Here is a 16881-nt window from a genome sequence, read left to right as displayed (position 1 = left end):
CAAACTGACCGTAGATCAGACAACTATTGCAGAAAAAAAGTTTAAATGGATGAAACAATTCTTCTTTTTCTTTTTTCTTGGCCTGTTTTTTGAGACAGGGTTTCTCTGTATTGCTTTGGAGCCTGTCCTAGAACTAGCTCTGTAGACCAGGCTGGCCTCGAACTCACAGAGATCTGCCTGCCTCTGCCTCCCAAGTGCTGGGACTAAAGGTGTGGGCCACCAACGCCTAGCCCGGAAGAAACAGTTCTATCTTGTTGTAAAGGATGCTAGGAAGATGAGACAGAGAAAAGGAAGACAGCCTGGTGATGAACACATAATGCATCCTAGTTACTAGCACAGGGTAACTGTTTTCAAACACAGTGTTATATTTATGTGTGTGTGTACATGAATGCTCATATGTGTGGAGTCCAGAGGACAATCTTGGGCGTTACCCCCAGACATTATACACCTCTTAAAAAATGTTTACATGTTTCTTATTATTATTGTGTGTGTCTGAGTGTGAGTACCACAGACTGCATGTGGAGATCAAAGCATACATTCATTTTGGCAGTGGGTTCTCTCCTTCCACTATAGGTTCCAGCAATCAAACTCAGGTCATCAAGCTTGTGCAGCAAACTTTTCTACCCACACAGCTGTTTTGCTAGCTCCTTGTTTTAAAGACAGGGTCTCTTACTGGCCTGTAACTAGCCACTTACACTAGGCTAGGCTGGCTAGCAAGCTCCAGGGATCTGCTGTCTCCACCTTCCAACTGGTATCGCAAGTACGTATTACCATGCCTGGATTCTTTTACATGGGTTCTGGGGATCAAACTCTGGTGCTTACTGACCCAGCTACCACCTCAGTTCCCGTAAGAGCTTTTCAAGCAAAACATAATAGTTTACAGTACGATATAGTGTTGCTTAGTAACAGATGACTGAAAGTGTTTCAACTGATGTCTAGTGGCTTCGTTATTACTCTTCAATACGTATTAACTGCTTTATCTTCTTCCACAGCTTAGGGAAAGAATACAAATTTCCAATGGAGATTGCTATACCTCAGTTAAGCACACATACATATGAAGTAGGCCTCAAATAAATGACCTGAGTTGGTAGTAAACCCTCCAAAAGAACGTTACAGACTCTAAGTTGTACCTAGTGTTTCCAGGACCTATACTGCTGGTTCATGTGGGCCTGGTTCAGGTAGGATTGCGCCCTGAAACTCTTGAAGCACAGCAGGGCTAGACTTACCAAGCCACAGTGGCTGGCCATGAGAATTAAAGAGTAGTCGCTCATTTTCCCGCTGGCAGGCAGGAGCCATATAGATATCACTGCTGATTATTCTCTGTAGATGGCTGTCCTGCCAATGCAACTCACGGCCTTCAATGGCTCTTGTGAAGACTGTTCGTCTTGGTCTGGATAAAGAGTCTGGGGGAAGAAAAAGAAAGGCTGAATAATCTGAAGTTCTAACACTTGCTATCACCTGGTCAGAAGAACAGTTTGGACATTCTGTCTGGGTACTTGTGCTATCTCCTTAAATAAGCCTTTTTACATCCATGTCCTCTATAAAACAAAACAAAACAAACAAAAACGCCTTATACAGAGGTCTATGAATTTCTTCCTCTTTGAACAGACTTCTACTAGTTCAGGGGCCTCAAAATGGAAGTAAATACGCAAGAAAGACTAGGGTTAAGAGGAAAAGTCTGAGCAGGAGATACACACCCGGGGACTATCAGATATTAATTAAAATAATGCATTCACCAAGGTAGCAGAGAAGGACTAAAGATAGTGCTAGGCACTTAGAGCATTGTTAAGGTAGAAAGTTGGGGAAGAGTCAGTAAGCAGCAGTAAGGAGAACTCAGAGAGTAATTGGAAATCAAATGACAAAGAGGTTTCAGGCAGACAATGATCCATGTTGAACTCTGCTAAAAGGCCAAATATCAATTAAGATTACAACCGGAAAACAACCATCCAATCTGGCCACAGATGATACGAGTGACCAGTACAGAGCTGTCTCAGTACAGATAGGGCTGAAAACCTGACCAGGGTGCACTCAAAGGGGAGTCAGAGAACATGGTAAATAAATATGACTTTTGGTATATATGGTAAACATATATGAATCTTTCAAATAATATTTCTTTTAATTTAAAAAATACTTTTTTATTGTTGTTGTTTTTGCCAGGTAGTGGTGGCACACACACCTTTAATTCCAGCAGAGGCAGAGGCAGAGGCAGGCAGGTCTCTGTGAGTTTGAAGCCAGCCTGATCTACAAAGTGACTTCCAGGACAGACAGATGTGTAATGGCTGTGTTACACAGAGAAACCCTATCTCAAAACAAACAAACAAACAAAAAACCTCCTTTAAAATTTTTTTTTCTTATTTTACATATCAATCCCAGTTCCTTCTCCCTCCCATCTTCCCATGCAACCCACCCCCCCACCCGTCCATCCTCTACCCCCACCCCCCACCCCAGCAATCCCATTCCCCATCCACTTCCCAGGGAGGGTGAGGCCTTCCAGAAGGGATCATCAAAATCTGTCAAGTCACACAAAAATTTTTTTGAGGTAGGTTTTGTTTATGTAGTCTAAGCTGGCCTTGAATTCATGATCCCCCTGCTCCCATCTTCTAAGCTAAAATTACAGGTATGTATCCTATAGTCAGCTCTGAATTATTTTTCTTAATTCTTACAGCTCAGAAAAAAGGCAGCCAGGAAGGTATGTGACTGCTTGGCTTTGTTTTGTTTTGTTTTAAGGATGAGTGACACAACAGTGGGCTTGTATTTTATAACTCATAGGAATAATTCATGGGGCGGGGAAAATTTGGATGCAGAAGAGATGGGTGATAATCACTAAAACAGTATCTTAAATAGAAGAAAAGGAGTAAGGTCTAGGGAATAAGAGAAGGATTTGGACCAGTCTAATCCCAGTACTACTTAGGAGGCAGAGGCAAGCTGATCTCTGAGTTCAAGGCTAGTCTGGTCTAGAGAGCAAGTTCCAGGACAGCAGGGCTACACAGAGAAACCCTGTCTTGAAACAGAGAGAGAGAGAGAGAGAGAGAGAGAGAGAGAGAGAGAGAGAGAGAGAGAGAGAAAGAATGAGAACTGTTTGAATTTAGAAGTACAAACGCAAAGGAAGAGGCAGAATAGATGGACATAGACAGTAACTAACTCTTTGACCTTTTTTTAAAAAATTATTTTTGTTTTTTTAAGATGGGGTTTCTCTGTGTAACATCCTTGGCAGTCCTGGAACTAGCTCTGTAGACCAGGCTGGCCTCAAACTCACAGATATCCACCTGCCTTTGCCTTCTGAGTATTGGTACAAAAGGCATGTGACACTTCCACATGATTAACTTATGTATTTTATGTTTATGAGTGTTCTATCTGCAGAGGTTATCAGATACCATTATAGATAGTTGTGAGCCACCATGTGACTGCTGGGAATTGAATTTAGGATCTCTGGAAGAGCAGCCAGTACTGAGTTGTTGTCTCTCCAGACCTCCTATAATGAGATCTTCTCAAACAAAACAAAACAATTCAGCAACAATAAAGATTGGACTGTGTGTATGGAAAAGAATATGGTAATAATAAGAACCAACACAAAATGAGAAATTCCAGGGTGGGGTGTGTCTTTGTATATATTGATTCTCTTTGCCACCTCAAGTCTATAATAAAGTGATGATGCCCTATGTTGTATAGGCTAGTTGAGTGACAGGAATGGGTAGCTTAATGAAGTGACAACATTATAGTCTCTTCATGGCTCATTAACTTAGTTATCTTAAATATATTAGCAACTAATTATAGTACTGTACAAGAGGACCAACAAAAATAATTATTTAAGTGATTTCTGCCTTGAGGCTTGAAAATGTCAATAGCTATTACTTAAAAGAAAAGAGAACAAGTATAAGATCAATGTCTGACAAAATGACCTACCAATAAAGACTAAAGAACAATAGTTAACATCAAAAGGCCTGAATTAGGAGGAATCATGTGGATGTGGGTGCTTGTTATTAAGTTACATCTGTAGGACAGTGGGCTGGCTCAAAAGCTAGAGAGTATAGTAATACTGTATGAGATCTGCCTTACAATGGGCAGGAGTCTTGTCAATAACATAGGAGGTTGTATTTGGTGTTTTCTTTTTGTTTGTTTTTTTTTTTTTTGAGACAGGGTTTCTTTGTGTATCCCTGGCTGTCTTGGCATGCACTCTGTAGACCAGGCTGGCCTCAAACTCAGAGATCCGCCTGCCTCTGCCTCACAAATGCAGCAAGAGATATGCTTTTATAAAAATATACTTTATAAAAATTTGAGGAAAACGGAGGAAGAAACAAGAGTAAGAGAGGATTTGGTAAGGGTCCCAGACATAAGGATCTGTCCACTTTCCTCTACCTCTAGGATTTTGAGAACATAGGACTGAGACAAACACAAACTGGCCTTAGGACAGTTTGTTTCGTCTTTTTTAGTTTTTGGTAGATTCTATCTCTCCTTTAAAGTGGGTTTTCTAAGCTACACAAACCAACCCAAACTGAACACAGAGAACTTGAAGGATAGAGAGGAATCAGGCAGAGAGCACCAGGACCTCATGCTGGACAATGTAGACACCCTTGATGTAGAAAAAGACAGCATCCTCACTGTTAAAGACAAATGCTTATACTTATATAAGGTTTAGCATGTTGAGATGAATAAAAGAAAAGCCTTTCTTATTTAAGACATAATTTTGACAGGAAAAAAAAAAAGACAGCCGTCCATCCACCATTGTTCTACTGTTTCTTCCTCCCACCTTTTGAAGCTCTAAGCACAAAGGTGCTTGGCTCACCCGGGCTGTGGCTGACACTCTGAGAAAGTGCATTGGTAATGTTGGGCAGTTCATGCCCATAGTTTCCATCTTCCAGGGGACAGACATCCAAGTCGTTCCACTTCTGTAGCTGTTGTAGCCAACAGGATTTTTCTTCCAGTTTGCAGTGTGGATTTAAAATGATGCACACCCACAAAGCCCCTAAAAAACAGAGCAGTCACATTCTTAGTATCTGGGACTAACATGTATGTCTGTACTTCAGGCCTCAGCACCCAAACAGCCCAAATGCCCTCAAAGCAAAAAACAAGTTATAAACCCATCAGCATCCTTCTCCCTCATACATGTGAAACATAATACATGTATACACATTAGATATAAATATGAATATAATTGCTATGATTTTCAGAATTGGCTGAGGGACCAAAACTTGGGAAACTATAAGCCAATGAATCTTAAGTTTCTGTCTGATACTATGGCCATGGCCACAGCAATGTAAAAACAACCTAATAACAGGTGAATAAAACCCTCTTTTCTGTGTTTATGAGCTGTCTGGTAGGAGAGGTGGATAAATAAACATAATGTTATGTGAATATAATGTGTTAAATTAAGATATGTTCAGGGTATAGGGCTGGGGAGATGACTCAGAGGATAAAGTCTTTGCCTTCCAAGTGTAAAGACCCCAGTTCAGATCTGGAGGGCCCATAGACAAGTTAGGTGCAGTGGCATGTGCCTGAAATCCAAGTATTGTCATGGTGAGATTCAAGGTGGAGGCAGGAGGATCTCTAGAAGCTTGCAGGGTCAGCTAGATTGGCCTGTATGACAAAGTTCCAGACCAGTGAGAGACCCTACCTCAAACAAGTGGAAGGTGCCTAAGGACCAACAAGTTGTCCTCTGGCCTCTGCATGTATGCCATATACACTTATATACATGCACACATGCACACACACACACACACACACAGGACATATTCAGGGTATAATAATGCATAGAAAAAGGCACTCAACACAAGGTCAAGGTTGGAAAGGAGGTGCTCAGAAAAGTTTCATATTTTAGTTAGATTTTTGACCTTTAAGTTCCTCAATTATTAAAATTAAGAACATGAAAACACCTATTTTATTGGGATAGTAGGAGAATTACATGAAATAAAATTTGCAAAGAATTTAGTCTAATATATTATGGAACAAATCTTAGTATATCTTTTTTCAAAGAAGAATGATTTACTTTGGACTTGGATTTTGGAACTGCTGATCAAATTTGTGATTCCTTAAAACCTTACTTCTTCCAGTTTTTTTTTCTGTCACTGTGGTAGAATATCACATATCCCAAATAAATGGTTACCATTTCTTAAAACAGGTTGTTCTTTTCTGGGTTGGCTATGTGGCTGGGCCAGACACTTTCTCAATCCCCAGTTAGCAATAAACAGAAATGAAGTGAGTTTCCCCCAGTAGGATCTTGCTAAATTACATTGTTCAGGTTAGCTGGCCTTGAACTCACCTTCCCGTGACTTATTCTCCCAAAGCTACTATATCCAGTTATGTAATGCTTCTTAACTTAATTCCACAGCCTTTCTCTAAAAAAATATTATTATTATTATTTATGCATACATATGTGTATGTCTTTATATGTTATTGTGCCTGAGGTTAGAGGCATCCCCTTGGAGCTAGAGTTACAGGCAGTTGTGAGCCGCCTGATCTAGGTGCTGGGAATTGAACTTGGGTCCTCTGCAAAAATAATACATGTTCTTAACTGTTGAGCCATGTGTCTCCAGCCCCAGATTGCATAGCCTCTTTAAATAAAATAGGATGTTTTTCACAAATAGGAATGTTTTGAAGATACTAAAGATGAAACTTTGTTTATATTGGTTCAACTCTTATTTTTAAAAAATAAAATTATGTTTATTAATATTTATTTTTTACTTTTTGAGACAAGGTCTGACCATATAGTCCTGGCTGGCCTGGAACTTTCTATGTAGACAGGATGGCCTAAAACTAGAGACCAGCTTACTTCTGCTTCTTGAGTGCAGCGATTAAATGTGTGCCGCCATGCCTGGCTTGCCATGAAGTTCTTCAACAAGTACAGAAAAAGAGAATGAAGAGTAGCATAGAAGGCCAAAGCCCAGGCACTGGAGATCTCCTCACTCCTGAGTGGTCTGGCTAGGTGTGACACCAGAGAGGAGACTTGAGGAAAACAACAAAAGTGAGGCTAAGGGTTTTGTTGTGGTGTGGGAATTCACTGAGTTACTATGGTGATCCTGAACTCCTATTTCTCCGTTCTCCACCTTCCAAGTGCTTGGAAGGTGTGTGTCAGCTTTTATGCAATGTTGATTGAACTTTGGGCCTTGTACATGCTAGGGAAGCATTCTGTTAGCTGAGCTATGTCCCCGGAACCTGAGGCTAAGGATTTAAAGAGCTAGGCTAGTGCCATGCAGCTGAAATCAAGTGAAGAGGTTCTCTTTCAGCAATGGCTTCTATGTAGATAACGTGAAATAGAATCCTTAACAGGCAAGCATAAGTGAAATTAGGAAGCTTCTGCTAAACTTAAAATGTTTCAGAGCTAGAATTAGAAAGGCCCATACAAACCCTGAAGGCAAATGTTCTCTATAGGACTTGTGAGGGATAGGGACTTACCCAGCTCATCCCAGAGCTGCCTGCATTTGTCTGTCATGCTTGTTCCCTGTTGCCTCCAGAGTGTGAGGCGGGGATCCGCCATAAATTGCTCCGTTATAAGTGTCAGCATCCTGGCTCCATTGGAATCTCTCATCCGAAGCATCTCTCGAACCTGACATATAAGGAGGGGCACACAATTGGTAACTGCAGAGCACAGAAAAGGAGGTGAAGGATGGAGAACAGGTTGCAAAGACGATGTACTTGTGTAGTGTACTTAAGAGACAGAAAGAAAGCCTCTCAGCTCTGTAAGTGAAATTCTTACATGTATCAAGAAAATCTGTTATATATAATGAGATACCTCTTTAAACACACTAGGAGAGCAGGAATAAAAAGACAGTAACAATACTGGCCTGGATGTAACGAAATCAGAACCCATGTTCTGTTGGTGGGAAGGGAAAATAAGGAGCAACCTTGGAGAACTTGTCCAAGAATGTTAATAGTAAGTAACCTTTTTTCAGAGTAGCCAAAAGGTTAAAGCAATCCAAGTCTCTAGACAAGTAACAGACAAAGGATAAATAAAACAGACTATTACTAACCATAAAGACAAACCTTTAAAACAGCATGCTTAGAAGTGAAAGATGTCAGTCAACACACACACACACACACACACACACACAACTCAAGTGTACATTTTTATTATTTGACAGTCCAGAATAGAGGACATTACAAACACAGAAAATAGAGCAAAAGTTGCCGCACTCGAGCTGGGGGTGGGTAAGTGGATATGGAGGATAAGAGAGAGTGTTAGTGTGGAGACGAAGCTGTTATCTGTGCCAGTTAGTCTGTATTGAATCAAACATTACCTTTAGGTTGTGCCTTGCCCTGACTAAGTCCTTTCTGAATGCAAATACTGATGCAAAAACGCTCCACTTCTTGTTTGTGAGGGTAAATATCTACCATCTGGCCAGCACAAACCAAAGGCACACACCAATAGACAATTCACTCATGAAAAATATTATCACCATGAACTTATCAAAACAAATCAGGAATACATGGACTTCATGTCCAAAAAAAAAAAAAGCAAAGCAGATGATGTAATCTCCTTACTGGGTCACATAAAAGGAAGGAAGGACAGCCCTTTACCAAGGAATGGATAAAGAAAATGTGTTACATTTGCATAATGGAGTATTACTCAGCTGTTAAAAACAAAGACACCAGGAAATTTGCAGGCAAATAAATGGAACTAGAAAAAAAATCATCCCAAGTGAAGTAACCCAGACGGATAAAGACAAACATGGTATGTCTTCACTTATAATTGGTATTAGCTGTAAAATAAAGGATAACTATGTTACTATCCAAAGGCCCAGAGAGACTAGGTAACAAGAAGAGTTCAAGGGTGGGAAACACAGACCTCTCTGGGAAGGGGAAATAGAAGAGATTTCGTGAGTGGACTGAGGGCAGGTGAGATGAGAATATGAACAATCAGTGGGGGAGGCATAGAGGGGTTGAATGCTGAGGGGGACTGTTGTGGGGCATTTCGGGGTCAGGTGGAAGTCTGGCACAGGGGAATCTACCAAGAATCTATGGGGAGGACCCCAGCTTAGACTCCTAGCATTAGTGGTTAAGTAGCCTGAACTGGTCATCTCTTGTGATCAGATTGGTGCCTGGCCCAACTGTCATCAGAGAGGCATCATCCAGCAACTGATGGAGGCAGATGCAGAGACCCATAGACAAACATCCTGTGGAGGAGAAGAAAGGAGTGCAGGAGCCAGAGGGGTCAAGGACACCATAGGAAGGCTCACACTATCAACTAACCTGGGTTTATAGAGCCTTGCAGAGACTGAACCAACATCCAGGGAGCCTGCATAAGACTGACCTAGGCACTCTGCATATATGTTATCGTTGTGTAGCTTGGTCCTCTTATGGGATGCCTGACAGCAGGAACAGGGGCTGTCTCTGACTCTTTTACTGGCTTTTGGGACCCTACTCCTCATACTGGGTCACCTTGTCCAGCTCAATACATGGGGAGATGCTTAGTCTTACTGCAACCTGATATGCCATATTTTATTGATACTCATGAGACGTGCTCTTTCCTGGATGGAGATGTAAGAGGAGGAGATTGGGGTATGGGAGAGGAGGATGGGGACAGGCTATGGCCAGGATGTAAAATAAATAGACAAATTAAAAAAACAAACAAACAAAAGGAAAAACATCTAACAATGGGGTACAGAGACACCTGTCAACCCATGAGCAGACCAAATGACACAGAATGATCAATAGGTGAATAACTTTTGGCTGTCACTGGGGCTTCAGCTAAGCACAATCCCTTTGCTTGACAGTGCCTGCTTAGGCTGCTGTTCTTCCAATACCGCTCTTCATCTTGAATTAGCTCTGTACTTGGAACCTGCTCTACAACTCAGAACAGTTCTGTGACTGGGCTTTCATGTCAGTATCTTCATGAACGTGTATGTGTACATGTACACACGTGTGGAAGTTAGAGGATGACTTTGAGTGTTCTTCCTCAGGTGCACTTCATCTTTCACTCGAGACAGTCTCTCATTGGCCTGGAACTCTGCTAAGTGGGCTAAGCCCAGTAGCCAATGAACTCCAGTCTGGCATTTCATCTCCCACCTTACCAGCACTGTAGGGGATCGACTACAGGCGCAATTTACCAACTGAACCATCTTCCCAAGACCTTATGTTAATATTTTATCTAACTGCCTTGAGTGACTTTCTTTGCATGTGTCTGCTCTTTGCTCTTGACCTCAGAGAAGCCTCGCTGAACTCTGTAGCTCAATCTTTTTGAATTCCCCAAAGAGTTAAAGCATCTGCTTCTCCCAGCACAAGCATACATAACATATATATAACAGATAGGAAGATGATAGATAAGTAGGTAGATGATAGATAGACGATATAGTGTGTGTGTATATAAACTGGGATGATGTATAATGTGTGATCTTACAATTAAAATTAGTGATTAATATTGGAATAAAATAAATTGTGGGGCCAGCCAGATGACTTAGCACATAAAGACACTTGGTCATTAAGCCTGGTGACTGAGTTCAATTCTTGGAACCCAGGGAGGGGGGAAACAGAACTGACTCCATATAGTCACTCTCTAAGCACTGCATTCATGTCATAAGATCCCCCCCCCAAATAAATTTTAAATTCAAGAAACCCTGCTATTGTAATGTAAAATCAGGAATAGTTGGTAAATCAAAACCAAGAAAATTGACATCACTTGTGGAGTGAATATATTGTTTTTCCATAAATTTGATGTTGTGGAAAGACAAATAAATTGTTTCTGAAGCAGCTCACTTCTGACCAATAGGTAAAGGCATGAAGTGTCTTTCTGAGGTGATAAGAATATTAATTAATTGTGGTGATAGCTCCATTCTATCTGTGACTATACCTACTCCACAAAAAAACCAAACTCCATAAGCACCCACTCAACTATACTTGAGCCTTGTACATGCTAGACAAGTGTTCTACTGCTGATATGTATCTCCAGCTAAAATTGTACTGATTATATGTGTAAACCGTATAGCATATGTATTATATCCCAGTAAAGGTGTTAATAGAAAGAGAAAAACAAACAACAAAAAGCAATCCAGCCTGTCTAGCATGAGTGCCTCAAGTTTCAAAATAGTCTCTTCTGGAACACTGTTGAAACTTTCATCTCTGAAGCTTCGTCAGGCAGCTTTGAGTTCACAGCAGAGAAGACGGTTCCTTGCTAAAGTTCTCCAACAACATTGGCTTATTTAGAGCGTATACCAGAAGCAACAGGCTACCAGAGGGAGGTCACTGGGCTCCATGGAATAGCCCGATCACAAGGGCTCTGCTTATCCTCTCCTGACAGGTGTTAAGCACTTAGTGTGGCTGGGTGAAGCAAGCCAGGTACACGGGAAGGCAGAAGTGTGGTGAGCCAGGTTTACTTGATGTTTAAAAGGAAGAAACCCTTTTTTATTTCTTACCTTGGAAAACATGGAGTTAAGCTGCTTCCCAGAGCCATAGTAACCCCCCTGGGAGAGAAACAGCTTTACTTGTTCTTTCACCTGCTCTTCATCCAAGTGCCAACAGTTCTCGTCATCGATGCTGGCCCCCGCTGTGGGGTCAGGGGCTCCTGTGAGGAACAGGAAAGGTGTAATGAATGCTCTGGATTCCCATGTCACTCATCCTACGTGCAACTTTGTGAGCATACAGATGCAGACAGTCAGTGCTTTAGCAACTGTGTGGGACTTGAGAAATGTAAAATGCATGCTAGTTTTAGGCTCACAGAAGCCACAGTCATAGCCTCCTAATGTCTATGACTACTGAAAAGCCTAGAATGGAATACACATGTGCTGTGCAGTGGTGATGCCAGCCTGATCTACAGAGTGAGTTCTAGGATAGCCAGGACTACACAGAGAAACCCTGTTTTGAAAAAAACAAAAAAAGAAAAAAGAAAAGTAATCAAGGAAGAAAAAAAAAAAAAAAGGAAACACACATATACGTGTGGCCTCTGTCCTTTACTTCATAGCATACAACTATTTTTAAAAAAGATTTTCATTTTATGTATATGAGTGTTTTGTCTGCATGTATTTTGTGTACCACATGTGTGTAGTGCCTGCAGAGGCCAGACGAGGGCACCAGATTCTCTGGGACTAGTTACAATTGTTTGTTAGCTGCCATGGGAGTGCTGGGAAATAAATCAGGTTCTCTGTAAGAGCGACAAGTACTCTTTTCTGCTGAGCCATGCCATACAACTTTAAAATCCTTGGAATTTTCAAAGTAGTGCCTTTCTGTGTGCTAATGAGTTGCCGATGACAGTCAAGACAAGCTAGACAGCTTCAGGATTGGCTCTGCTCACCTAGGCAGAGTTGAGTTATTTAGTCCCATGTGTCAACCTCTAACAAGGAGAAATAGAGTCTTGGAGGTTAAGTTGCTCACCAACGGCCAGTGATTTAAACAGCCATATATATGTAATGACACTTCCACAAAACAAAACAACAGAAAACTACAGCATAGAATTTGCAGAGCTTCCAAATAGTAGGACATGGGGAGGGGTCTCAAAAGCAGCACACCTGGAGAAAGTACAGAAGCACAGCCTCTGGTAAGACATGCTTTACCCTGTATCAGCTGCACCTTCAGTAATATATCATGACCCTGCAATTTTAAGCAAAATGTTTCCCTGATTCTGTGACCTGCCCCAGCAAATTAACTCAACATCCAGAGAAGGGTGTAGGAACCTGGGTTTATGCTCAGTCAGTCTGATACCTAGCTAAATGCTAAAACAACCTGGGGCATGTGACTGGCATCTGAAGTATGGCAGGAATAACAGACCCAGAGACGGAGCCTTCAATATGTGGACCTTACACCACCTCTGGGTAGTTAGTATCAGAAATGAATTATATTAGAGGACACGCTGGTGTCTGCTGTGGAAAAAGCTGGTTGGTGTGCAGAGAAAAAAAAAAAAAATCCACCAATAGTGGTGGTCACAAAGGTGTTCTGTGCTGTATTCTGAGGATATGGTAGGGGAAACTCAGTTTATTTCTCCTCTGTGTCTTCAAAACACAGGAGGAAAAATCTTAACATTTCCTCTCTAGGAAAGTGATATTTCTTACAAGAGGCTATGCTTTCATTCTTTCTCCAGGTATTCTGCTCTCAAGAACCCTCACCATGTCCTAATATTTGGAAGCTCTGCAAATTCTATGCTATATTTATAACAAAGAAAAAGAAAGAAAAGAAAGGAAAAGAGACCAAGTCAACATTTAGGTAAGATACAATAGAAAATCGGTGTGATTTTTAAGACTATACAGTCATCTGAAAAAAAAGCCAACAGGTCCCACAGAGAGAGGGAAGGATGGAGGTGTGTGTGTGTGTGTGTGTGTGTGTGTGTGTGTGTGTGTGTGTGTGTGTGTGTGCGTGTGTGTGTCTGTGTGTCTGTGTGTGCAGTCTTCCTATGTCAGTAAGTCTGGCTTCAATTCCATGATGTAGACAAGGTTGCTTTGAACTCTGGATCCTCCTTCCTTGGCTTCCCAAATACTGAAATTACAGGTGTGTATCATCATGCCAGAATCATAGAATATTTTATAACACAGTTTAATTTGTTTTTAAAGAAAGATTTATTTATATATGTAGATAAGCATATTATCTACATGTATGTCTACATATCAGAAGAAGGCAACAGGTCCCATGGAATTACAATTATAGATGGCTATGAGTTGTCATGTGGGTTCTGGGAATTAAACCAGGTCCTTTGGAAGTGCAGACAGTACTCAACCACTGAGCCATCTTTCCAACCCCAACAGTTTTATTTATTAAACAAACTTTTAGCCAGATGCAGTGACACATGCCTCTAATCCCAGCAACTTCTGGGACCAGGGAAGTTCAAGACTTCTGGCTAGCTTGAGTAACATAGTAAGATCTTACTTTAAAAACAAAACGAAAGCTGGGCAGTGGTGGCACATGCCTTTAATCCCACCCAGCACTAGGGAAGCAGAGGCAGGCGGATCTCTGTGAGTTTGTGGCTAGCCTGGTCTACTGAGCTAGTTCCAGGGCAGGCCCCAAAGATACAGAGAAACCTTGTCTTGAAAATCCAAAAACCAAGCCAAACCAAAACAACAAAAACAAAATAAAACAAAACAAAGTAAGCCAATAATCAATATTTACCGAGTGCCTAATATGCAGCATAATTAGTTCAAATACTGAATATTTAGTGATAAACACAGCTGATACAGTCCCTGTTATCTTGGAGGCTTTGGACTGGTTGTAGAGAATGGGAATAAACAAATATGCATATTTTTTCTGTTATGCCTTGTACATACTATCAAGAACTACTTCCCAAGCTCTTCACACACACACACTTTCATGTGGAAAGAGAGGCCACAGTAGGCTTAAAAAAATGACTGTGGAGGAGTGAATGTGAGTATGCCTGACACAAAGTGAGGGGGAAATACTGAGTGTTTTTTTTTTGTTCTAAGACAGCATGAAATCATAAACTACACTGTAATTAAATATAATTGTAATCAGAAAAGAGGACATTCTCTCAAGGAAATATCATGTTAAAATGTAGGCAATAGCTAGTTTGTGCAATGTTTGGTAGGCCAAAGAAATGTGGACTTTTCCCTAATAATAATAAGAAACCAACAAAGGATTTTAAATAAGAAACAGATCTGGGCTATAGTTGTGCAGGTCTTTAACCCCAGCACTTGGGAGGCAGAAGCAGGCAGATCTCTCTGAGATAAAATGAAAAAGGTATCTTTTATAACTAATTATTAATCAGGCCACAGCTGAGTGGTAAAATTAGTTAAATAAGAACTAGCACACCATCTCTAATATAAAAATCCTCTGGTGGTCTACTATTATTACTGAAGCATTTCGGGAAGTGGTTTTTTCTCATGAGGCTATATAATGACACATGTCCTAAAGGAGCTTCTAAGTCTGAGGGACAATTTTCTTTTCATCCTTCTTCCTCTATCTGTCCCTGTGTATCTCTGTCTCTGTCTCTCTTCCTTGAGTTGGGGCTCATGTAGCTAAAGTTGGCTTTGAACTTGCTGTGAAGTTAGGACAACCTTGAGTTCTTGAACCTTTTGGCTTTCACCTCCCAAACACTGGGATCGCAGGTGTGGCCACTGTTCCTGGTCCTTTTGTTCTTAAACATCTTCTTGAATTACAAAAGTAGTACAAACTTACTATAGAAATAATACTAGAACATAAAAAATAAAGAAACCTGTAATTCTATCAGTTATAGATTACCATTGTTAATATTACAGTGACTTTCTTAGTCTATTGTTCTGTAGACACAGGCACATGTTTAAGTGTGTGGACACTCAATTTTTTTTTGTTTTTTATGTATGAGTGCTCCACCTGCATGTACACCAGCACGCCACAAGAGGGCTTCAGATCTCACTGTAGATGGCTGTGAGCCACCATGTGGTTGCAGGGAAATGAACTCAGGACCTCTGGAAGAGCAGCTAGTGCTCTTAACTGCTGAGTCATCTCTTCAGCCCAAGTTTTTTTTTTCCCCTGAAATTAATTAAAATCTATTTTAAAAAATTAACTAAATTTTATTTTTATTTTAGCTCTAGGGACTGGACTCAAGTCCTTAGTACATGTCAGGCCAGTGCTCTATCACTGACCTATATCCCCAGATCTTACATATTTATTACAATATAAATTATGAAAATAGTACAATTTAAAGTAAAGATTGATGAACTATTACACAGCAATTAAAACTGTGTAACTACCAACCAAGTCAAGAAGTAGGATACTACTACTACCTCAGGCCAAACATCTATGGGATAGAAATTAATTGCTTTAAGACAGTTTAATCCCAGTACCCGGGAGGCAGAGACAGGAGGATCTCTGAGTTTGAGGCCAGCCTGATCTATAGAGGGAGTTCCAGGACAGGTTCCAAAGCTACAAAGAGAAACTGTCTCAAAAAACTGAAGGAAAAAAAAAAAAAAAAAAAAAAAGAAGAAGAAATTAAGAGTTAATTAGTTGTTTGGACATAATGAATTGATTAAGGTTGAATTATTAATATTGGAGAAAAAAATCCAACATCTTAAAAATACAATAAAGCAAATAAAGTAGTCAGAAAAGGGTTGTTGTTGTTTTAAGCAGGTGCTGGGACCAACTATCACCAGCTACCCAGGAACAAAAAAACTAAGCTTTCGGATATCTCTTGATGTCAATTCCGCACACGGAGCAATCTAGTTGCCCTACATGTGCCACTCACGACAGAAGCCCTTATTTTGGTTTTGTTTTTTCCCAGACAGTGTCTCTCTGTGTTGCCTTGGCTGTCCTGAAACTCACAAACTCAGAGATCCACCTGCCTCTGCCTCCGAGTGCTGGGATTAAAAGCGTGCATCACCATGCCCAGTGAAGAGTGTTGCTTTTAACGGTGGTCGTGAAAGGTAGTTTTGTTTTAATCAAGACAATGTTATAGAATTACCATTCACTTGGTTGATTTCCGAGTTGGAGGACAGAATCTCATCTGCCAGCTTCTGTGCAGTAGGAAGAACGTCGGTGTGGTGTGCTGTGATTAAATACTGAATAAACTTCTGCAGCTGGTCCCTATTCATCTGGAAAAGGGTCTCTGAGATAGGAAGACGCAATTTGACTTGGTCTGGTTTACGGATCCTGTAGAGTGACAGTGCCACCACATGAGCACAGTAGAATATGTCCTTATTCCCACAGCCACAGGTCACAGAAGTGATTTTGCATCGATCAAAACTGATTGCAACTTTGTAAGTTGATGCTGGTTCAGAAGCAGTGGCCGGTTCAGTTACTGTGCCGCTCAGATGGAAGCCTAAAGAAACAAAGGAAAACATTCTGTTTAGAGAGTAGCAGGAAACTTAAGGGCTAGTCAATTCATAATTCAGTGAGCATCTCATATACAGGCAATGAGATGTGTCTGGACAACACCTAGCTCAGGAGTGAAAGTTAAGTACAACCCAGAAAAACAAGACTCTATCTTGGAGTGAATCTCTTGGAATAATGTAAAGACTTTTTTTTTGTTGTTTGTTTGTT

General features: G+C 40.8%; 1 protein-coding gene and 1 non-coding gene across 2 annotated transcripts in view; both read right to left on the bottom strand.

Annotated features, from left to right (window-relative positions):
* Positions 1-16881, bottom strand: part of Zswim5 (zinc finger SWIM-type containing 5) — a 97515-nt gene that overhangs the window by 13660 nt on the left and 66974 nt on the right. The window contains exons 2-6 of the mRNA XM_051188532.1: positions 16304-16660; positions 11343-11491; positions 7390-7540; positions 4784-4963; positions 1227-1403 (exon numbers count right to left, since the gene is read on the bottom strand). Coding sequence (XP_051044489.1) covers positions 1227-1403; positions 4784-4963; positions 7390-7540; positions 11343-11491; positions 16304-16660 — 1014 coding nt within the window. The remainder of the gene's footprint in view (positions 1-1226; positions 1404-4783; positions 4964-7389; positions 7541-11342; positions 11492-16303; positions 16661-16881) is intronic.
* LOC127225541 (U11 spliceosomal RNA) lies at positions 15969-16103 on the bottom strand. Its single transcript, XR_007834824.1, has one exon. It is a non-coding gene; the product is annotated as a U11 spliceosomal RNA (small nuclear RNA).

Source organism: Phodopus roborovskii, unplaced genomic scaffold, assembly GCF_943737965.1.
Source record: "Phodopus roborovskii unplaced genomic scaffold, PHOROB, whole genome shotgun sequence".
NCBI classification, from domain to species: Eukaryota; Metazoa; Chordata; class Mammalia; order Rodentia; family Cricetidae; genus Phodopus; species Phodopus roborovskii.
Note: the sequence above shows the minus strand (reverse complement) of the source record. Positions and strands in the feature narration are given on the sequence as shown.